At 41.5% G+C, this 24,510-nt stretch overlaps 1 protein-coding gene across 2 annotated transcripts in view; it reads left to right on the top strand.

The window, feature by feature from the left end:
* The window catches only part of pax7a (paired box 7a), a 46,079-nt gene that overhangs the window by 8,804 nt on the left and 12,765 nt on the right, over positions 1-24,510 (top strand). For both annotated transcript variants that reach the window (XM_027002005.2, XM_027002004.2), the window contains exons 5-7: positions 11,981-12,180; positions 21,644-21,809; positions 21,919-22,115. In XM_027002005.2, coding sequence (XP_026857806.1) covers positions 11,981-12,180; positions 21,644-21,809; positions 21,919-22,115 — 563 coding nt within the window. The remainder of the gene's footprint in view (positions 1-11,980; positions 12,181-21,643; positions 21,810-21,918; positions 22,116-24,510) is intronic.

Raw genomic sequence — 24,510 nt, 5'->3', positions numbered from 1 at the left:
GTGCATTGCTATAAATAATTTTATATCATTCTCTCCTATAACAAATCACTAGGTTCTTTTTTTAACAGCATACACTGTTGTGAATATTTAAGGAAGACTGTGCTTTGGATGGACATTGTGTGTATTTCATTATTTGCACTCTCCTTTTTTTGCACTTTGTGTGGGTCTAAATGTGTGTTTTTGCCTCTTTGAATAAGATATCGGGGACTGCTTGAACCATCCTCCATAGTGCTTGAATGGAGAGAAAATTCAATTGTCTTCTTTTTTATGAAAAGCATTTTGTTCTTTAATTGAATGCTGCCTTCTTTTTCTTGTATTGGTCCTAAGACCCCTCTGAAGTCTGACAGGCTCCTCTCTCCATTGTCAGACAAACTGCTTCTGAAAAAAGAGAAAAGAGAATGAAAGAAGAGAGGAGGGAGAAAAAAGGACCCTCTGTTATTTTGTGTCTTGAGATTCTGCGCACAGGCTATTCAGGGGAGTTGATGAACTCCTTCAAAAAGTTTATTAAGGCTAGGAAGACAATGAGGACTAAAGCCTCTGGGCTAGCGAGCAGACAGTTTATAAACTAGCGTCCATTGTCCATCAGAGGCAGATGCATGAATACTTGTGAATGGGGGCTTCAAATTGACACGATCAGGCTGGACAGCAACATGTTAAAAGGAGAGAGATAGTTGAAAATAGAGGCAGAGAGAGGCGAGAGAGTGCAGAGTGTGTCAGTGTTATTTGCCTTAGTGTACATGGCCAGAGACCAGTGGTGAATCCAAACTTTCAGCATCATTACTTCGGTACAAGAAACAATGCAAACATGTCAAATCTACACAGTTAGAACTAACCAATCTGGTTTAGACAGTGTATTTGTCATCATGGCCATTTATTCTTGCTGTTGGGGTTGGGCTGAGTTTTGCATATCCTTTTGCATATATGTATATTGTTTTGTACATCCTTTGTACATGAATATCTATTATAGCATTTTGACAATGGCAACGTAACACTTGCCTTTGTGAACTGGTTGTAATAGACTTTAAAAACCTGTATAGTCTGTAAAAAGGTTTAGCCAAAAGGTGTATGAAATAACCACTGGCATATTTCTGTCTGTCTGCATTAATGAATTTATTGTTTTGGCAAATTAGAGAAAATTCTAGATTCTACTATTTTTTTTTCTGTTCATGAGGGTGATATGTATTATTAGTACAATTGCTGTTGATGAATTTTACCCGGTTACTGACAAGATTTAAGCCTAATAACATAAACACTACCATAACACTCAAACTGGAATTTCACCTTAGCATTAAATGCAAAATGTGTTCTTGGATATAAAAGCTACACTCATCCATATCCTCTCTGTTTCTTCCTCGGTCTGGCTCTCTGCCTCTAACCATCAGAGGGAGGTATTTGATTTGTGACCCTGCTAACCCACTCTTAATCTCCCTAAAGAGGGACCCCAGTGGAGAGGTGATCTGTTGCTGGCCATGGTGAGCCATGAACAACCCCTGCCTCAATCTGGCAGGTGTCAACATTAGCAACACAATTGGCTCCTAGAGTCTTAGCATTAGCGCCTTGATTAACTTCAACTGTGGTGTAGTGAAAAAAAGGTGTGTGTGGGGGGGGGTGTAGACTCGGGTGGCATACACCCGATTAGCAGGGATGAGGCTCTTCTACACAAACAAATAGAATAAAAAAAGACAAGATGATGAAAAGATCAATAATGTGTTACTTGATGAAACAGAGCTCTGATGGCTGTGGCCTTCTGAGCTGTATTTTTCTTATTTATTGTTGTTTTCTTCTTTAATATTGTGAGGTGTTTCTTCTGGTCTTGTTGGTATTGGTGATCCAATTTATGCTGGAGTCATTGCAGGCATGGTCCGATATTCGGCTGATGATTTGTGTACAATAAGGTCAGCTCAACAAGCTGCCTACAGATTATGGGACTTGTCGACTAAAGACTTCAGATCTGTGCTTTTAAAACTTTGTGATGGGACCAAACTCTCGGGGGACAGTGCAATGCTGGATAGGGGCTAGGTCAATATGTTCATGGGATTACAGGTCTTTGCTTTCATTAGACAGATCTTTCACTGAAGAGTGTGTGTGTGTGTTTTGGGGGGGGGGGGGGGGGATAGGAAGGGGATGAAATGACATTGGGGTTGCTGGCTTTTGTCATTTTCAAGTAGGTGTTTGTCCTGACAAGAGAAAACAATGTCTCCAAAGGCCATTTCTCTGTCTAGCCATCTCTCTTGATAATTCTGGACCATGCTTTCGGACAGGACAAGGGTTGTCAATGATGCCGATTAGGTCCCTAAGGGGTTTTAACTCCAAGCTGTATTTGTTGCTAGAGTGGAAGGCAATTCTGATTTAATTGGATGTTTTAGAGCTGCTTTCTTGTCACCCACTCAAAATATCTCTTAGAAAACAAACAGAAAGTAAAGGGCCCTTTGGCTCTTTTCTTGTGTGAAGCACATCTCATAAAATGAGTGTTTTTATTGTATTGCATGCTCATGACAGATGTGTTTGTTACATTTTCAGGGTAAAGGCTTGTCAGTACTGCCACCATAAATCAAAAATATTGATACTTTTTTTGCTTTACATTCAAATAGATTATACTTACTAGTCTGTTGTTGCAAATACCCATAGTCATGATATAAGAAATGATCTCATGTGATTTCACTGTGTGGATTTTCAAGAAATTATGACAAAAACCCAATTTTCAATACACCTTCTTTAAGGGACACTTGTTTTTCCAGGCTTGGAAAAGTGTCCCTTAATGAAGTGTCCCCCCATTCCTCTTCTGTGCTGAAAAGAGTACAGAGAAATCTGAGAAAACTGCTTTTTTGTTGATGCTTACGTTTGTAGTAATTATCCTTTACATGGGCTTGCTCCTACATGGAAATACATTTGCTGAAGCTGAAATATTTGTGTTGTAATTTCTTGATTTTTTGCTTTCCTGCCCTTTTTCGTTTATTACAAATATAAACTACGGCAGTTAAAGGTAATATGTATAATACCCATGTCTCTAATTTCATAAGCACAAATCTGCCTAGTCTCATGATGGGTTTGTCAGTTAGGAATCCATCTGCATACATTTCCCACAAAACTGATAAATACACTTTTTTTTTCCCTGTTCTGTTATTCCGTGCAGACTCTCCATATAGATACATACCCCAAAATAGAAAAAAACACAACTAGTTTTAGCCAGAAATGCTATCTCATGCTGTCGATAATTTTGATAATTATATCCGAAAGAATATCAAAATAAAACTGTTTTAAAATAGACATTTTTGCTTGTTTTGTGGGATTTATTTATTTTACTTTATATCTGGGTAGACTATATTTCTGACCAGATTTTTGTATATTTCTTCCCCAATACACAAATTCATATGCATGGATTGTGGAATTTAAATCATAAAGTTAGTAATATAAAGAATAAAATGGACATATCAAATACAGAAGACAATGAAAATGCCGTTTTAAACGGCACTGTTGTCTTAGAGTCGTAGTTTCAATTATGCAAATTGTGTATGTGGTAGAGATAAAAAATATTTAACAGATCAGCTTTTATGCTCTTTTCTTCGCTTTGCAGTGTCTTTCAGTAAATTCTGATGCATGCGTTATTTCTCTTATTAACGGTCTTAACAAAGTACTCATTCGTAATAGCTCGCAATGTGCTTGTAAAGTCCTGTAAATCATTTAAAACTTTGTCGCCTTCGATTTTCGCTGCCTGCCAAAGATGTCAACGTTTTGACAGCTGGCACGGATGGCGACACTGTACCGGATTATTGCGCCCCGCTCGTTACCACCAAGGCGCACTGGAAAAGACAACAGGCATTTCTCCCTAATTTCATTACAATGGAGAAAATGCCCCACATAATGTGCAACACTAATTAAGTTTGGAGCCGTGCGCGAGTCATTCACACCATGCTCGGCTGCTTTAAAATCACCATTAGCGCATGCTACTTAGGGCCATAACATCGCCCATTTTATGCTTTTGATCTCCTTCACAAGTGGAATCTTCATTATTTTCATTTAACAAGTGGCCATTTTTAGGGGGCGACCCCCAAGACAATAAACATGTTCCTAAAGTGTTACTAATCAGAAATGTGTTTTTTTTTTTCCTTTCCACCAAGTTAAAAAAAAAATGCACAGGCGGTGGGCAGTGTGCTTAGAGACCGCGAGCGTTAGAGGCCAAAGCAGCTAGCGCGAGTCCTGTAACTTCAAACGGAAAAGTGCTCGCCTCCCTTATTTAACTAATGGGCTTATTTATGCATCGTCTGTCGCTCTCTCCTCGGGGAATGCGCGCTCTTATTCTGAAATACATTTCATTTTCCACTTACATTTTAAAGCTACAATGTACAACATTGATCTCTGACACTAATATCAAGCACTAGGACGGGTTACTGTAACCCTGAAAGCCAGACATTTAAATGAGCTTTCCATGAGTCACGAGGAATGGCTGGAGAAGTTCAAGTAGGCTACCAAACGTAGCCCGCTTGCACCAAATTGCCATTAAGACGCAACGAAATTACGGCTACGAATTTCTTTGAACACTTATTTCAGCTGACGCTCCAAAAAGTTTATTCCACTGTTGTGCAGCAACAAAGAATGTAACACCGTTTATTCATAATGATGCAGATGTTTTTTCTGATTAAAATAGACTCTTTTCATTAACAATAAATTAGGAATATACGTGTTATTATACGGAGTACAAGCCTTTATGTTATAAAACGTCAACTTTTGGTTTTAAAATTGATCATATCCACCTCTACACCTCTACATATTTAGGATAATTTCATTGACACCATACATCTGTTTCATTATGATAATGCTTCCTTTCTTGCACTCTGCAGAAGGAGAAATGTTCTTCAGGTACTTATACAGGTGCCTTTTGTCAGTGCATTCCTCTTCCTTGGTAAACTCTGTCCTGCGCATTCTTGAGGCAAAAATAAACTGGCCACCTTGTGGCACTGAGTCAGAGCCTTGGTGTTGGTGTTTGATTTCCTGAGCTGCTTCTCTCTTCAGGCCACTTCACTTTGTTGGTTTACCCACGACCTTAATTAGCATAGGCCCATACCCTTCAAAAAAAATTTTTTTAACCGAAGTTGGAGGCCTGGTGTATCGTTATACTGGAATGGAAGTCTTGTTTTGTCTGACTGGAACGTAGCTTAACATGGCCCAAAATACTCAAGCTTTAGTTATTATAGATATTTTCACTCTTTAAAGTCCAGTTTTCACAACAAATAAAACTCCTTAATTTCTCCTTCAGAAACGTGATGTTGGACTGTTGGAGACTGCAGACAGAGGATAATCTTGCCCTCTGAGCCCTTCACGCTGTCATATTCACACATGCCTGTCCCCCTGGTGCTTGGGCATGGGGAGGCAATATGTCAGAGTTTATCGATACCCCGCCGAGCTGCGCGGCCCTGTCACAGCCCCATTCAGGTCCTAATGGCCCCCTGAGGTGCAGCATCTATGAGGGGCTCAGGGAGCTGGGAGGCCCTGGGCCCCGCTCCACTGTTGAAGGCGAGGCGTGTGCTCCCACAGTGACGCCGTGCCCCCATGCACATGACAGGAGCCATGAAAGGCTATCGCCTCCACTGTTCAATCTCCCTCTCTTCCTCTCACCCTCTCTCTCCCTCTCTGTTTCTCTTTCTCCCCCCTTAGAAACCATTTTTTCTTCACTGAAAAAAAAGGTCTAATTGTTTGTTGTGGGAGCCAAACGTTATAGACCCTCCCATCTTTTTGCCCTTTTTCTCCTCTTTTGCTCTTTTTTTCTGTTTATTTTTCCTCAGGACTCTCTGATCTCACTTGTAATAAGGTTCAAAATAAGGATCAATAGTGCAGAAAAAAGTGTAGGAATTTCCTTCAGGAATGGAGGCAGATGAGGGTTGGAGTGATTTTGACAATGCCACTCATAGGAAGAGTTTGAGGCAGCTGTCCTGAGGAGGGCAGAGGTACACTTATTTTGTTTGTGGCCAGCAGAAACCTTTTATGGAATAGTTTAATTGCAATAAACATTAGTTTTCCAAATAACCATTTCCAAATAACCATTTTCAGTTTTCCAAATAACCTGTTTACTTTAGTACCTGCTCCAAAGCATGTCTTCTCCAAAGCACTTGTTTGAAGGCAGTACTCCCTAAACTACTACTGAATCAATACGAAGTGCTAGCATTCAAAGAAGAACATAGGATTTGTCCATTGAGCCGTTGAGTGTGTGAGCATCTGGTCAACTGAACGGCAGTAAAGCTGTTGAATGGATGAATAAGCATGGGGTTGAAAAGGGTTGTGTTGGGGTATCAAGTATGTAACCATGGAAAGTGCCAGCACCTGGATGCATTTGAACTGTCCTCTTCCATACTGTAGAAGTCTTCTGTAATAAGGAGGTTAGCGTTCTTTCTTTCTTTTGAAAGAAAATTACATTGCCAAAGCATGATTTTGGCTTATAGGATGTAAATTTCTTCTTTGTAAACTATATAGACATTTTTTGCAGAAGACTTTAAGAGACAGTATCTCATGAGTTTTAGCACAAACACTTTAGGTACTGGATTTGAGAGCAATCTAACAAAAAGTGCAAATTCTTTCCCTCTCAGTTAGTTGATCTCACTGCAGTATCCCCCCAGACCTTCCTCCTCCTTCCTCTTCCTCCGTAGGAACACCAGTATCCGAGATTCAATCCCCCAAACAAACCTGCAGAGATCGAAAGAGCAATAGGTTTTTGTATTCAGGCCGCGAGCGAGGGAGATTGCTGCGAGAGGCAGATTGATGTCAGTGATATCCTCAGCGCTATCATTTAGATCATTTGGCAAGACTGCACCTTGGTTTGGGGACTGTTTGTATAATGATGGCCTATACCCACCCCCACCCCTTGTTCCACTCTGACTGACAAAATAAGTAATTATAGCAACTCAGACAAAAGGCACACATAAAGTAAACGTGAATAAAAATAAAGATGGGAAGAGATGTGCTGTTATTTTTGTCTTATATAAGTATATAAGATGTGGGGGCTGGGGGGTGGGGGCTTTTGCCATTAATGCTCAACTGGTGTCATTTGCTCCTCCAAGACTGGTCCTTTTGAATGGTTGTAAAATAGCGAGCGTGAGGGCCTGATTGTAATTATGCTGGAACTAATATGCTTTTCAAAATGAGCCATTATGAGCTAATGCTGCAGTGCGAAAGCCCCGACTGTTTTTGTCCCTCTGTCTTGGGTAGTTTGCAAGGTACAGCTGATATCGAGACCATTGGTCACGGTATTAAAAAAGGCTCCATGGAATCTTACCGTAATTTTGAGCTAATGCTGATTCAAAGGCAGTCGTAGCTGACAAGGTTCAGACCGCTCTTACTTCCCTCTCACCATGCCATGGAAGCTTTTTGTCATCCTTTATCCCTGAGTAATATAGAGGATTCTGGGTGATGTCAAAATATCTCACTTTTAGTTCCAGTTCCCATGTTCTATTCAATTGTCTCTCTTTAGAGATAGATCATTAACGCCCCTTTTTTGGTATGTGGTGGCTACAATTTTATATTAATCCCATTCTCCAAGAAGCTATGTGAATTAGACCTCTGCAGATGAGGTTGATCTTTGTTTTACAAGAGTTTTCGCCTCTGCTTCCTTTTTTTATGTGTAAGTAACCTCAGCAACCACAGCATTATCTTCTGTACTGATAATGTGCACTAGGCTCATGATGACCGAAGCACCAGCGCTTGCTCTTTGCAAGATAGCCAAAGTACATAAAAACATCCATGGAGGCAAACTACACTGCTGGCAGGTCTTTTTATGAACTGCCCGGCTGCAAGGTGGAGTCAGTCAAGGCCATATTGCTTCATGCTTTGCTCAGGGCCTCTGTTGAAAAGCCCCCAGAGACACAGGATGGGAGCGAAGGAGTGAGAGAAGGAGCACAAAAAGACAATGGGGAGGGGTGGACCAGAGAGAGGAGCAGTGCTCAAGGTGTGATGGATATCCCATCTGTCTGATGTCAGTGCAGAACATATGCACATGAGTACCATTGGCTAACCAAGTTATTAGACTAATTTAACAGACTTAAATAGGACTGAATGTTGTTTTTTCTTTAGCTAAGGAGATGCTTTCAGTTGCCAAGATCTCTGACTGTCATTTCTGAGCAAAGGATCCTCAATAATGGACACAAAGCAATGATGGTGAGGTTCATATTGCTTCTGAACTCTTGGAGCTAGATATCCATAAATACAACTATAAATAGTGTATGCTCTTAGATGACTGCTACAATCCTGGTAATAAATGAATAAAACATGTTCAGTGTGCTAATTTGATAGTCCTGCATAATTTTCATGAGTTTTGTCTTTTATGTTAAAAAAACTTATACATCAGAGACTCACAAGTTTCTGAAATTCATAACATTCTGTTATATTATAGTTTTAATGTACAATTATATAAGTTCTGACACAGTTGTTATGATTTAGTGGAACCTACTAACAAGGTGAAGGAATCCTTGGTGACTTCCCATCAGAAATTGTGTGAAAGGATTCTATCTAGAATTAAAATAGGTATACACAGAAGGACAAATCTTAGACATTTATTAGATTTCCTTTTAAAAGACTGTTCCCTTTAAAAGGGCACATGATTATTTCTTTCTTTTTGTCAGCAGTATTTTCTCATAGTTTTGCTCTAATTGAAACGGATTCATTTTACATGATTCATGCATCGTTAGCAGCCTAAACATTCCCACAGGGGAGCCAATGGCCTGCTGTTAATTAATGAAATGATCCAATTCAATAGAACAGTTCTTTGTTTTTGGCACAAGTTTATCTATCACCACCTCTTATTGGTCCATAAGGGTTTGTTTCCAATGAGGCGTGATCTCGACAGAACATCTGCTTTGCACCTGATTTATCCCCAATTAAATTTTGCCCAATGTCAATATTTAGTTAAAGATTACACTTGGACCCTGAAGGAAAACATATTCTGACTATACCACAGACTGAAAGGAACATAATTAGGCTTTAATTGCCTGATAAGTGAGCAGGCATCAGCTTGAGGTCTTTATCAATATTCCCAGAACCTTTAAATGGAATTACAGCACAGTCATTATGTGGAGGATTAATCAGGATGTACCTTATTGTTTTAAAAACAGGCCAAACTGTTTGCAAATTGACCTCAGCTTCCACAGGGATTTGGCTTCACTGAAGGTAATAATTATTCACTATTTTGTCTTATTGGGATATGTCTGTCATCATACAGGGGAGACATAAATCACAAACAATTTGCCCCAAAATAGCATGTTTTATACAGTTTATTTAGAAACTTTAGATTTCAAAGAAGTGGATCAGGATCTGCAGATTCCTAGATAGCTATTTGCATCAGTGGGTGTACTTGTCCTGCTGTTCCCACGAACAGATCTAGAAGCCGACCTTATAATATTATGAATAGTCTTAATACAAATCCAGGTTAAATCTTTAGTTATTTATTCACAAAGTGGGCAGCTATACAGACCAATGTCCTACTCACATGTTAGCTAGATCTAAGGCTTCAGCCATATTACCCATGTGTCATAATCCAATCTAGACTATCATGAACTCCTATAACCAGAATAAAAGCCCAGCACCCCAATCATAGGATCTGGTTGAGACAGAGATGAGGCTTGTATCACTCTATTCCTTCTGTTCTGACACTGCCAGCATCTGTTTCATTACCATAATCCTTTGGTCAATGTCATGGCTGGGGCAGGACAGGGAATGTTGACCTTCCATCCTGGGCATATTGTCCAAATTTCTGAGCAACACCATAAGCATAACTCACACCATATATCTGGTGTAGTTTTCAACCATAGATGAACATGAATATGTTGCCATAGGTCTGGAGGTAGAAGGCAAAAAAAGTGGAATGTGGGACTTGATGTAGTTACCTTCATTGTTTAACACAAACAAGGTCCAGATGAGTTTACACGCTTCTGAAAAAGACTGAAAACAAACTGATGTGCTAACCACTTGAGCTAACAGAATCTAGCGTCACACAGAACAGGGTTTGGTGTCTTGGGGCAGTGTGGGGCGGAGGGGAGGTTGCTGTTCCCTTCCTCCTCAGGAGGCCGAGGTGACTTTGGAAAGTGGTCTGTATAGACCACTGCACTGGTCTCAAGTGTGGTCATGGCATGTTAGTGGCAAATTGCTGTGCCGCATCCTCATGAAAAACAACAAAAGGATATTCCCAGATATGTACATATTCAAGTTTGTATGTTCAAGGGTATATTTTTGCTGAAGAGCTGCTGGTGAAAAAAAATCAATCTTTATTAAAAGATCGGAAGACGAAGGAAATGATTTAATGAATGCGGACTCATGTCCTGCGGCTGCATGTAATCCGTTGAGAATCATTGAGCCTGAGCTCAGGGAGACAAAAAAGACGGTCTGTGAAGACTCCTCGAGTGGCCTGTAATGATAGTCTCCATATAATCCCCTAATTCCTTGTTTAATTAAACTCCAGAGCCAGCATTGAGACCAAGCCAGTTCAGTTGTTCTTTTTATTAACATTTGTTTAGTTTTTTTTTCCTTTGGTTTCCTACTGTGATTTTTGGGACATGTTCAAAACATGCTTGCACAGACTAATGGACAGATTGACACACACAAACACACCCACACCCACACACACACACACACACACACACACACACACACACACACACACACACACGCACACACATAGGCCTTCTTTGTCTTATTTGTGACTGTGGCTGTTTCAGTACTCCTGGAGGTCTTGGTAGCCTGGGAGTATGGGGGGCAGTGAGCTGTTCTGCTCCATGCTCTGGCTGGAGGGCACTGGGTAAACTGAAACATTGCTGTGACATGGTCCAGGCTTGAAGCTGCCATACAGTAATGGGTAGGGAGTACACACGCCAGCTCAAAGAAGATTTCCTATCTTCGTGGCAGCTATGGCATTGCGGGGGAAGGTGCAAAGATGCGCTGAGCCCCTCCATCTCTCTCTCTCCCTCTCTCTACCTCTCTCTCTTTCACTTTCTCTCCTCTCTTCTCTTTCTTCGTTCTGCCTTTCTCTCACTCCTTGTGGATGATGCAAGACTGCAGGGCTCGGAGCAATGCTTCAATGTTCTGCTGCTTGTCAACACTTCGCTGTTTACAGCAGGCAAATGTGCAAGTGCAATTTTTATGTTATTTTTTATGACAGGACCTTTCAAAAAGCCTTGTTGCCTCCATGAATAGGTATACAGACATGGCTCCCAAGTACCGCATGATGCAATTTTAGACTCAATTATCATGGTAATATGTTGCAGTAGTATAACCAAGCACATGTCGTATCTCTGCTCACAAATGCTCCTCTTGGCCTGAACTGTAATGGAGCCTGGCTTTGCACAGTCAAATACATCCTAGGCTAACATGCAAACCGCCAACTGCAGTCTGCACTCATGTTTGACAGAGTGTTTGGGAGGGGGGGGGTGCCTTGAGGAGTGGGGAAGGGGGACCCAATGTACAATTTGTTGTAATATGTATTGAACCATAGCTACAAACACAAAGAGTGGGGAATTCAATGGCCCAGGAGTAATATAGTATCATACTTACTTATTTCAAGTGGGTGCCTCTTAGCTGCTAGCCTCAGGCCAGTGTGGGGAGAATTGTGGGGATGCAGAATGGTAAGGTGTCCTGTGTAGATTACCCTAACCCCCCAGTGACTTCCCCAGGCTTCGAGAGCTCAGTGGAGGGATTAGACTCATGAAGGCCCCACACATGTGAATAAGAACCATACAAACCAAGTCCTGGGCTCTATTTGAAGATAACAGAGTATTAATACTGCTGTGATAGCAGTCCCTGATTTTCCTTCTAAAATCTTTGTGTCTCAGTGTTGATTGTTGATTGACTTTGGTGATCAGATAACTTTCATGTGCTATTTACTAAAAATGTTTATATTTTTTGCTTTTTTGTATAAATTCTGTGCCATGTCAAGTATATGTGTTTATGTGTGTTTAACATTTACATTGCCATGTAGTTTTTGCTGATGTTTCTGTCCAAACGACAGGTCACCGTACAGACGAAGGCTCGGATGTGGAGTCAGAGCCGGACCTGCCATTGAAGAGAAAACAGCGACGTAGCCGAACAACGTTCACTGCCGAGCAGCTCGAGGAGCTGGAGAAAGCCTTCGAGAGGACACACTACCCAGACATCTACACCAGAGAAGAACTTGCCCAGAGGACCAAGCTCACTGAGGCCCGTGTGCAGGTTAGTTATAAACACACACACACACACACACACACACACACACACAATTATCTGCGCCCATTTGGACATGCTTCAAAACCCACAATGATGTTCCATACACACTGTTGTATTCCATACAACACAAACAGCGCCTGTGTAGAGCAAGTTAGTGTTTAACTGAAAGGCCCCTAGGAAAGGTCCCCAGGTTTGTGCAGCTGTTGAGCTGGTAATTATTCACACTTCTACTCTTCCTCTTTCTAAAAGACCAAGTAGACTGCAAGAGTGAGGCTCACAAGTCTGCAAATCTATATTACAAGCTTTTAAGCCTGTTAGATCCATAGGTGCACTTTAACCAACTAGCAGTAGAATTAAAATTCACTGCCTTATTAAGTTAATGCTCTTTGTCATGTGGGTGTTTAGAAGCAAATATATGTACATCAGTCACACAAAGACTGAACACTCTGAAAACACTCCCAGTAAATTAAATTTTTCATTCCATGTGGGGGTTTTTGTTGACTCAGCATTATCAATGTTGACTCAGCATTATCAATACAGTGCTTTTTTTCCTGATTATCAGAAGTGAAGGTGCCTTTATCAAACTCTGTACTATTGTAACATAATGCAGTTTATGGTGTGGTTTCATTTCCACTTTGCCATGATAGCAAAGTTTTAAGTAGATTTGCACTAATAATGTCTAATAATTAGGAAGCAAATTAAAAAATAGACTTGAACCTTCTTCATCTGTACTTTATGTAGCTCAGTCTGCCTTCAGTGGTGTATAATGTTTTTACTTGCTTATTTTCCTTGAACTGAAACAGTCAGGTTGTTCTTACCATATCCCAAGTGTATTTGCATTAATGGGTACAAACATTTAGATGTGTCTATACAGACACATTTGACTTTCATACCTTCTTTTTGACATGCTTTCTGATTTTTCTCATCACACTGCACACTTATGTGTGTGTATGTTACATGTTGATCTGCATGAGACTGGTTGTTTTGACTGTTCTGTTACCTACAGGAAAACATTGCCCTCTGTAACACATATATTGCTCTGGGAGCAAGTTTTGCCCAACGTTTTCACACCCTGAGCATCTGAAATGTTTATTGACAGCTTTTCTAATTCCACGGGACAGAGAGAGGCATATACAGTAGAGTTATAGCAGCAGCTATTCTCTGTGAGAGGGTTGGCTGTTGGGGTGTGAGGGGAGCAAACGGACAGAGGTAAATAGAAAGAGAAACAAAATGCATTCCTGATGGGTTTCTCATTTCTCCATTTGGCCAGAATCTCTTTCTAGTTCTTAAAAGCCATCTGCTGCTTGTAAAAGCAATTTCTCTTGCTCACGGTAGACCCCCACAATAACATTATTCAATCAATTGTTTGTAAAAATTAGTAAATAAATAAATAACAAGGGTAGTCAGGGGTGCTGTTCTCTGTACGCTCCAAGTAGTCTTTCACTCTCTCTCTCGCTCACTCTCATTCTCTCACCCTCTCTCTCACTTGCTCTCTCGCTTCCTCTCATCCCTGAGCAGACCCTGTTCCATGTACTCACAGTTCCCATCAAAATAGACACACAGGCAGGCTAACAGATTCCACATATGTCTCTCTTTGTCTCCCAGTAGTCAGCAAAGAAGACATATGTGTCTAAATAGTTGTATTCCCCCAGTCATGGAAGGATGAAAAGAGATTTATCCTTTGTTTATTTTTCACAATACTCTATACTTTAGGATGTCCTCCTAGACAAATGTGAACACAGGGATGAGGGGTGCATTGGCCCTGAATTAATCTGCTGCATCTGTTACAAGAAATGGTCACCAGTATGTTGTAGACAGGGCGCAACACTGCATGTGAAAAAAAGCTCAAGGGGACTAAATTACCACCATGATTTTGAATTATGGGAGAAAATGTAGACAGTATTTTAATGTTTATGTGTGACTTGTCACCAGGACTGCCATTCCCCTATCCTGCATAAATCTAAATCCTTTAGCATATGTCATTATTAACACTGTCATGTACAGGTTTGCTTTTTTGTTCCATCAAACACACTGTTACTGATCTGGCAAGTGGTTAGTGGAAAGCCATGCTGCTCTTCTGTTCCTACTTGTTTGATAAGAAATATGCAATTTGTAGGTCAGATAAGCATTTCAGGTGCCGCATGAAAAGAATGTGGGTTGGTTGTGTATGTGTGTTTATGGCCAGTGATACAAATGAGAGAAGACAGGACATGAAGCAATGACTGGACAAGGCAAGGGGCTGAAAGGACAAGGTTCTTTCCCCTCCCTTTCCTTATGGATAACAAGATAAAAGCTAAAAGATGTCATGTGAAAAACTGAAGCATTCTTTTCATGGATCTAATTTGTTAATGCAGATTTCCTCATAATCTAATTCAGGGACAATTTGAAAATTTCTTAATTTGAAAAAACTTTGAAAAAATGATGTTTTTCCTAAAACATCATTCTAAAAATTAGCTAAAATAAATAATGGCCATAAGTTTGCAGTACTGCTGAATTAGTGGTCTGAGGATTGTGAAAGTGCCTGGCTAGGGAACATGAAGTCTTTTATGGAGGTCCCCTCCTTTTACTCCTTGCTCGTGTCATCAGCGCTTTTTCTTCACTGGGTTTGTTTCACTCCCTCTGTGAATCTGAGCATCTGAAGGAATCACCAGAGAGACACATTAACTTCATTCAAGCTGTTGCACGCCGTATTGGGTTAAGTGTCTTATTGCTTCCTGGGGCTAAATTCAAAAGGGTAGCTTATTATTGCTGTAAGAATTACAGACGTCTCCTAAGGCTTGCACAAGCCAAATAACAAGTCCTTCAACCGTTAGGAGAATATTCTCATACATGCCTTTGCACAGCAAGAGGCAGTGCAGGATTTCTGGATCTTGCTGATCTGGCTCAAAACACAAAGCTTGAGTGTTTCTTATGTATTTCTTACGTATTCGGCTCTCCCCAGCCGGGCTTTTTGGACAGACCTTGGCCAGGCTGCAGAGCTGCTCCTCCACAGCTGTGCAGACCTGTCCTGCAGATGTCAGTTTTGTGGGACTGGAGGAGAAGGCAGCAGGGTGAGGGAGAGGTCAAGAGAGGGGCCTCTCTACCCCTGGTTCATTTGCTCCAGGCTCGGAGCATATCAGGGCAAGGCTCCTGCAGTACCCCCTCAGCATTAGATTGGGAATCCTCAGCCACATGGGTGGGCAACTGTGGCATAATCTCATTCCAAAAACATGCTTGTAGCTTTGTTTTCCAGACATTCATGGTGTTTGGTGGTCTGTAGAGTAATAAAGTTAGTTTGTACATGTTCCAAACTAAGATTTTTTTTAGACTTCTGTAGGGATTCCTACTTAGATACACAGCTTTCTTAACATATTAGTTTATTACACATCAAGGATCAATTATATGTTAAACAAAGGTCAGTGTGTAACTGTATCTCAGCTCAACATATAAGATTAGTGTATTCCCCAGATTGGTATGTAGCTCCATATCTGTACTCCATATCCATAGAGACACTCTGCAATCATAGATGACTGTTCTGATAACTCTATAGGCCCTTGCTCACTATGGAGCATTGTCTTCAGTGTCGGTTCTGGTCCTCTTCCAATCTGTCTTAATCAAGACCCCACCATGACCCCAGAACTCCTCCCTGTGAGCACCTGCAGCTTTATTGCCTCTGCTGGTGATTTGCTAGATCAGATTCATGTCATTTCTAGGCTTGTGTGCTGGGGAGCTGGGAGACTGAAACGCTAGTACGGTGTCAGAGATGTCGGCCTGGCCTTGCCTATTCTTCCTACAGTCAAGCTGAACCAAAGCTACAACAGCCAAGAAAGTGCCCTGAATGAGTAAAAGAGAGAGAGAGAGAGAGAGAGAGAGAGAGAGAGAGAGAGAGAGAGAGAGAGAGAGAAATAGAAATAGGAGAGAAAAGGCATAGGCAAGTTGCCTTTTCTTTGAAACCTTAGCCTGCTAAACATAAAAAATGTGAGGTGTTTTGAAGGAGAGGGGGAGACTTGTGACTGCTGTAAATTAGTCCCTTACCTACTTAAAGTGAATTACACTGATAAGACTTATTTAGACTGAAGTATTTAGGAGACTGGGCAAACCACTTCAGAGTGAGCACTCAGAGTTAGCACTCAGAGAGGCATTGAACCAGTTTGTTCTCTGCATCTGCCACATAGATCCCCATTCAGTACACTGAACATTTTAATTAAGCTCTTATAGACAGAGGAAACTCATTAAGTTATAAACATGACCTTTTATGAACCGTAAAAATTGAATTGGCAAAAGGTAGCCTTCCTTTATCTGGGAGTTGTGCTAGCATCTTTATGCTAGCAGTAGACAGGAGTTGAGAGGACCTTATCTTTGTTCACTTGTTGTCATCCCATATACAGTGGATCCAGAAAGTATTCACAGGGCTTCACTTTTTCCACATTTTATGTTACAGCCTTATTCCAAAATTGATTAAATTAGTTTTGTCCCTCAAAATTCTGCACACAATACTCCATAATGACAAAGTGAAAAAAGTTTATTTGGAATTTTTGCAAATTTATTAAAACTAAAAAACCCAAAAAATCAAATACATAAGTATTCACAGCCTTTGCCATGACACTCAAAATTGAGCTCAGATGCGTCTTGTTTCCACTGATCATCCTTCAGTTGTTTCGACAACTTGATTGGAGTCCACCTGTGCTAAATCCAGTTGATTAGACATAATTTGGAAAGGCACAGACCTGTCTGTATAAGGTCCCATAGTTGACAGTACATGTCAGAGCACAACCAAGCCATGAAGTCCAAGAAATTGTTTGTAGTCCTCCGAGACAGGATTGTATCGGGGTACGGAAACATTTCTGCAGCATTGAAGGTCCCAATGAGCACAGTGGCCTCCATCATCCATAAATGGAAGAAGTTTGGAACCACCAGGACACTTCCTAGAGCTGGCTTGAACCAGATTGAACATCTCTGGACAGATCTGAAAATGGCTGTGCCCCGACGCTCCCCATCCAACCTGATGGAGCTTGAGAGGTTCTGCAAAGAAGAATGGGAGAAACTGCCCAAAAATAGGTGTGCCAAGCTTGTAGCATCATACTCAAAAAGACTTGAGGCTGTAATTGCTTCCAAAGGTACTTCAACAAAGTATTGAGCAAAGGCTGTGAATTCTTATGTACATGTGATTTTTTTTGATTTTTTTTATTTTTAATAAATTAACAAAAATTCCAAACAAACTTTATTCACTTTGTCATTATGGGGCATTGTGTGTAGAATTTTGAGGGGGAAAAAAAGAATTTATTCCATTTTGGAATAAGGCTGTAACATAAAATGTGGAAAAAGTGAAGCGCTGTGAATACTTTCTGGATGCACTGTATTTAGTTATATCATTAACATTGTAAAACAAATTTTGCATGACAGCATGTATTAACTTGTTGTGCTATATTTAAGTAATAGGTTGATAAAAATTATTGATCTACCATATTGAAATATATTGATGTTCCTTCAAGAGATTTTTGATCTAATTATTTAAAATTTGTACTAGCACCAGTGGTAAGTTTATTTCCAGTAAAGCACTTAAGAAGCAGTGTTTCAATAATGTTCAGATTAATGAAAAACATGCTGAATTGTATTGTGATTGCTTGAACTTTGAGCAGGGAGGCATCATGACAGGAATTCCACCCAGCCCAACAGGCAAGCACCATTCCTGGGAGTCTGGGCTTATGCACTATAAAAGGATAATCAGGATTTATGTAGATTGAAGGAGAGCAAAATTGTTGCAATGCATCAGTTTGAATGTACGAACAGTTTCTTTTTATTAGAATATAAATGACTTTCTTTCAGTCGCTCTGTATTCTTTGATACTTATCTAGCTAATCCTACTCTCCTCTCTTCAATTTGCACTCCCAGCTACATTAATTAGCATAGTGCCAGGCTCACAGGAAGAGAGAGAGAGAGAGAGAGAGAGAGAGAGAGAAGGAACACATAGAGAAGGAATTATTATTAATGTTTGTTTGATTTAGTCTCCTTGCACACTGCAAGTTAGATTGATGGCTAAATTCTACATTTAAAAACAATACAATTGATGTCTTTTGGTTAAAGGAAACCTGCTTCATTTATAATGTAAACACACTGCCTCAGGATCTGAGTAAACAAAATGGGATTCAAAACCCTTCTGAATTTCATGGGACCTGTTTACAGTGAAACCAGGTTTGCTGAAAAGACTGAGCTGTGTATGTATGTGCAGAGTTGCTGGACCAAACTACCACTCCTCCCACATACAAGACTACTGTAAACAGCACATCAAAGATGGAATAGAAAAAGCGTTGTGTGTGGGTGCAATATTATCCAATTTATCTGTCACTCAGGCATGCTGCAAACACAAATTTCCATAAAGACGCCTTCAGCGGACAGAGGTGGACAGGTTCAGGTTCCTCCAGGTAGTGATGTGTACACACACACACACACACACACACACACACACACACACAGATTTTCACATGCAAATATACACATACAAAGACACAGACATTCATGCAAAATTACTTTTACTCACAAAGCTAGCTCCTCCTGAAGGGCAACTAAGACATATCTGTCTTCTTTGTTCAAATTACAGCAAGGATTAGTGTAGTCTCTGCACAAGAATCATCAACACCAATTCATTGTCTGTTCTACTGTGGAGATTCAGCTGTTGTAACAGTGCAGTCATTTCCATTAGCTATTATTGGTGGTGCTGGTACATGATGCCTCTACAGTAGTGTAACATCCCTGTGACAGTGTGGTTCTCACCAAAGCTTGTATCCTCCTATGGAGGCAGTGCACTAGTCTCAGTAGACAGGGAGTGCTGAGGGAGGCTAGGTGGCAACACTGAAGCCCTTCCACATACAGCCTCTGTGGGGGCAGGGATGAGATGTGCCTCTGTGGCAGAATTAGGCCGGATTGCAGAGTGTGTGCAATGGGGGACGGGGGAGTCTGGGCCCATCCAAGGTGACATTGGGATCAGGATCCAACGCAGAGCCCCAAATCCAGCTCAGAGACAACAGCTGAAGTGGTCTTTACCCAGCCAGCATCCTCACATATACATACACAGAGGAATTTGGTGATGCACCCCTTGCTTACCACCCGCCCACCATCCACAATAAACAGAGAGGTTTTTATATGGGTACATAGGCATCAATGTTTGGCAGCATTAACTCGATAGAGTGGTGGGTGGCTGGCGATCAGGCTAACTTGTGCACCTCAGTGACACCACTTGCAATTCAAAGGGCTCACAACAAATTCACTTAGACGGATTGGCTTCCCAGGCTCCTCTTATGATTATGGGAGAGGGCTGTCCACGCTATGCTCATGGCCGGGGCACAAGATCCAGAGACGTCGTCTCAGCCCGCAGCCTGCAAGGATAACGTGTCCCGTCTGAGAGCGAGAGAAGAGGATTTCAAATCTCTTTATAGAATTATGGACGACGGTTGCTGTGTCTTGTGCCTGTTACAGATTGTGTGGTCTTACTCTGGGTTGTTTTTGCCTGTGTGTGGGTGTACATCTGCAAGAAGCAGGAAGTGTAAGTACTTGTGAGAAAGACTGAGAATGCCTAAAGAGTGAAGAAATAGCAGGAAGAGGGGAAAAAAGTGAAAAGCAAAACCTTTTATAGGGTGCATTAAGGTTTATGTGAGCCTGCCAGTTCAGAAGCATGATGACTCTCCTTCTCAGATGTAGAAGGAGGAAGACAATTGCTGTGGAGATCAAAGGCTGGCAGGGTCAAGAGTAAGGTTCTAGGGTCAAAGATCAGGTGGCACAGCCACGTTGGCTGCCGATGGGGGAAGGAAGTGGCGCATCCTGGCCTCCCAGCCTTGGGGCCGGGCAAACTGTTTGTCCATCCCCAGCAGGAGGGCAACTCAAGCTTAGCCACCCGCTCCAACGAGCCCTTATGGAGCCACCCAGAGATGTGAAACAATCTTTTGCTCCCCTTTCCCCACCAGAGTCACTTGGATTAAGGCTTGAAACAGGTTCGGGGGAATGAGCCCCCCTCAGAAGCTTTAGGAAAAGCACTGAAATTGGGGGAGTGGGGGTGGGGTTGTTGCTTTCTGAAAGTAAAGAAAAAAGGGGTTTGAACCCAACACTTGACAGATGGGTAAGAGTCATCTTTAGTCGCATCAAATGTTAAAGATCCATTGAAGCTGTTCTGAATGAGATGCTAGCTGCTAGCAGCCTGACAGTTTTGCACACAGACAATATAAATACCGCTTTGTGAAGGGGGGGCTTGCCAAGGGTGTGTGTGTGTGAGTATCTGTGTGCATGTGTGTTTTGTCGAGTGTGTCTGCAGTGTCGTTGCCTCCAAATAGAGCGCGTCCTTGTGTTCATACCATGAAAGTGGAACGCTTAAAGGCCTGTTTAAAAAGGGACACCCACTCTTTGTGGCCAGTGTTCGGTCTGCCGTATTGAGAGGCCTTTGTCCCGCCCCCCAGCCCCCACTCCACCCACCCCCCTTTCATCTGGCCTCACAATGGACCGGCCCGTTTGAAACACAACAGTAGATGAACTGCGCTGACAGTGCATTAAGCGCGGCTGAATTGGCTGTGCATGGCGTAGATCAGTGTGGCACAACCTTTGGCGCACACAGGGCCCCGGCCGTGTCCTGGGGAAACAGAGCAGGCTGCCGTCTGAGCCAGCCAAGCCTTTTCATAACCTCTAATTATATTCATGTTTTGAAGAAACAGAAGCTTTTTTTACTATGTGTAAATTATGCCCAGCTGAAAAAGAGCATCTAGAGTCACCTGGGCTTCTGTGGGAGCTTATTTTGTAGTTTGACGACAATAAGATGAAGGAAAGAGGATTTGGCTGGTGATGACTGATCAATTAGGAACACAAAAATTAATTCAGTATTTTTTTACTATGAACTCATGTTCATAGGAGTGTACAACCCAAAAATAATTTTTAAAAAGCCTGAATTTAGTGTGTGTGTGTGTGTGTGTGTGTGTGTGTGTGTGTGTGTGAGAGAGCGAGAGAGAGAGAGAGAGAGAGAGCAAAAGTGTGTGCATGTGTAAGAATATTGCTTCTATCTGTCGAGATTATCTGGTAGACTAATAAACAGCAGTGACGTGTCCTGGGCAAAGATGCGGCCTACCTCAACCTCATGGGGCGGCTTTTTTATACAGATGTCAACTTCAGCCACTTAGCAAGGACATCAGGGTACTGGCTGTGCACATAAACACTGTTGTCCCTCAGGGACACACCTCAGTCCCACACTCATGCAAACACTGTGTATACATCAAAGTCACTGGAAAAATGTCATTGTTATATTGATTTTAGAAATGCTATATATCAAACAATTTGTTACAGGCACTAATGTTATTGTGGACTATTTCTTTGGTTTTTTTAGTTTATTTAACAGAATTGTTAATGGCAAAGAGGGCAATCCTTTTGTATTGCCTATTCTTTGCTTCAACCAGCCATTCTTTTTTTTCTCTGAGTGTTTGTCAGTGTCAGTTCTTTATTTATTTTTTGCTCCTAGGTGTGGTTTAGCAATCGAAGAGCCCGATGGCGCAAGCAGGCAGGAGCCAATCAACTGGCAGCATTCAACCACTTGTTACCTGGAGGCTTTCCTCCCACTGGAATGCCAACTCTACCAACCTATCAACTTCCAGAGACCACCTACCCTGGCACCTCCCTCTCTCAGGGTGAGAGGCAATCACCTACAGTGTCTCTATGATTGCATTTTCAAATGGGTTTTACTCATGTAGGGTTAGAGTTAGGGTCCTTCTAACATAATAAACACTTGTGTTTTAGATGGCAGTAGCACATTGCATCGGCCCCAGCCCCTCCCGCCCTCCTCAATGCACCAGGGCGGACTCTCAGCTGACAGTAGCTCCGCCTATGGCCTCTCATCCAATCGCCACACTTTCTCCAGCTACTCAGACACTTTCATGAGCCCATCGGCTTCAAGCAACCACATGAACGCAGTCAGCAATGGCCTTTCCCCCCAGGTTAGTACTACTGCCATAGTACCAGTGTGAGGGTTTTTCCTTCTGTCTGAATGTGGGACCAGTATAAGAATCTGAATTCATTTCTAATTCACAGTACACAATGCTTCATTAACCATGACAATTCTGAGCTTGTTCACGATATTTATTGTAACAGTTAAAAATAAAACAAGTCTAACTAGTGGTTAGTCTACAAATGTCCCATTTCAGACTACCACAGCATAGTTGTCTTATATTGTACAAAGCCGATAGGATGAGCATCTTATTCTAGAGCCAGTACTGACACTGCTGAAATGAAAGATATCTTTTAGATATCTTTTAATTTTGGTAAATCGCATACGTCGGTGTTGAAGATGGTAATTGTGGGTGTGAAAGTACAGTACTTTTATTTTACATTTCTTTGTCATCACCTACCCTTCTCTATGAATGGACTTACCACAGCAGCGAATTACTGAAAGTGATTTGGTGCTTCAGTGTCCTAATTGCTGTCTGAGTCAATAGACAACATTAGATTAGCCTTTTACTGTGCATTTGTGTGTGTGTGTGTGTGTGTGTGTGTGTGTGTGTGTGTTTATGTATTCAGTATAAAAGTGGATTGTTTGGTTGTTGTGTGTGTTTGTCTTTGTCATCTGTTTTTCTGTTTGCACGTGGATAATGTGTGTTGCTAAAAGAGGCACTTTTGGATTGGATGTGAATTCTCCCATCTTATCTTCTTTGGCTGCCTTATTAAAGGTTTATGGAGGCTCTCTGTGGGTTCTCTCTAAAATGCTGGGTCTTGAAAAATGATGCATATTGATGCAAATCGCATGTGAAGAGTGAATTATACACAATTATCCATCTATACTGGGCAGTCTTGCCCACCCTCACCAACAAGATGTGGCTAACAAGCAGAAAATAAGATTGAAATGGTGTGTAAAGAGTTGAAAATGAATTTCAATGCTGCATTTGTCCACAATTACCCCCTCGTTCACATGTGTTTTATTGGGACTTTTTCTCTCTATCTCTCTTTTTCTCTTTCCTTTTCTCCCGTTTCTCAAAGCAGATTGGGAAACATTCTTGGTATTACCCCTCTTTTTTCTCAGAGAAGAAAGAATTAAGGATTTGATAACAAAAAGAGCTTTTCCTCTCATTGCTCCAGCGTGAGAAGGATAACATGGGCTCCTTGCATTGTGTGTGTGTGTGTGTGTGTGTGTGTGTGTGTGTGTGTGTGTGTGTGTGTGTGTGTGTGTGTGTGTGTGTGTGTGTGCGTGTGTGTGTGCGTGTATGTGTGCGTGCATGTGTGCGTGATTGTTAATCATGGCACGGAGGTTTTAAGCACTAATGCTCTCCTGCTCAACCTGTGTAAATGCCATGGAACACCAAGAGCTTTTTTCCCTGGTAATGTGCCTCTTTAATACCAGCTCTACAAGCACAAGTTTTTCACTGCCATTTTAAAATACATCTAAAAAACACAGGATAAAGACATCAGCCTTTAGGATAGAGAAGAAAGCGGAAATTAATTTCTCATATTCATTGTGATGGTAATTCTTATGACGAGACTTTTTGGTTAATAATTTTGGGAACATGTATGTAATATTTAAAACAACAGCACCTATTTTTTTCTGATTTTAACACTGTGGTTTTGTGGCTTTGGGGTTCACATCAAAGAGAAAAATTCTATCAAGTCAAAAAATCAGAGAATCTTAGATCACTGTGGAGTAAATTGGTTAATAACATTGGAACAGTGTTGTTTGTTTTATTACATCAATATTTTTAAAGGCTAATGCTATAACCAAATTAAATACTAATGTACTCTTTGGTATGGAGGATGGGTTTTCAGCCTTGTGCGCATTCTTACATCTCAGATTAAGAATGCTGGGAAATGGTGATGAGGGTAAGGGGTTAATCTGTTTTCCTCTCTCTCCTTCTCTCTCTCTCTCCCTTTCTCCCATTTTCTCTCTCTCTTTCTTCCCCCTGTCTCTCTCTTGGACATGTGGAGGAGCCATCAGACTCGCATTGGGCTGGAGATATATGTCCTTCCTGACAGCAGAGCCATAGTTCAGTCCCAGCTCAGACTGTCCCACTCCCTACTAGTGCACTCACATGAAACGTGTGGCTCAGGGCTCGCTTCGCAGTGCCCTACCACACACGCAGGGCAAAGGAGCATCTGCTGCAGTCACTTACCACTGAACTTTGCATCCTTCCTTTCTACTGATGCTGAGGTCTCAACCTGTGAAGAACTGCAATGCCTGGCCTGCACAATAACTTAAGAGATGCCTGGCATTCCTGTTCGCCAATTAAGGTAGTTTGCTCCAAGAGAAAGTCCCATGCATTTGCCCTGTGACTCAGTAAAAGCTTTGGCCTATATGAGATGTCTTCAGATGTGGGTCTTGGCCTCTCTCTCCCTTTCTCTCTCTCC

The sequence above is a fragment of the Electrophorus electricus genome, chromosome 20, assembly GCF_013358815.1.
Source record: "Electrophorus electricus isolate fEleEle1 chromosome 20, fEleEle1.pri, whole genome shotgun sequence".
Classification (NCBI taxonomy): domain Eukaryota; kingdom Metazoa; phylum Chordata; class Actinopteri; order Gymnotiformes; family Gymnotidae; genus Electrophorus; species Electrophorus electricus.
This window is presented reverse-complemented; position numbering and strand designations above follow the sequence as displayed.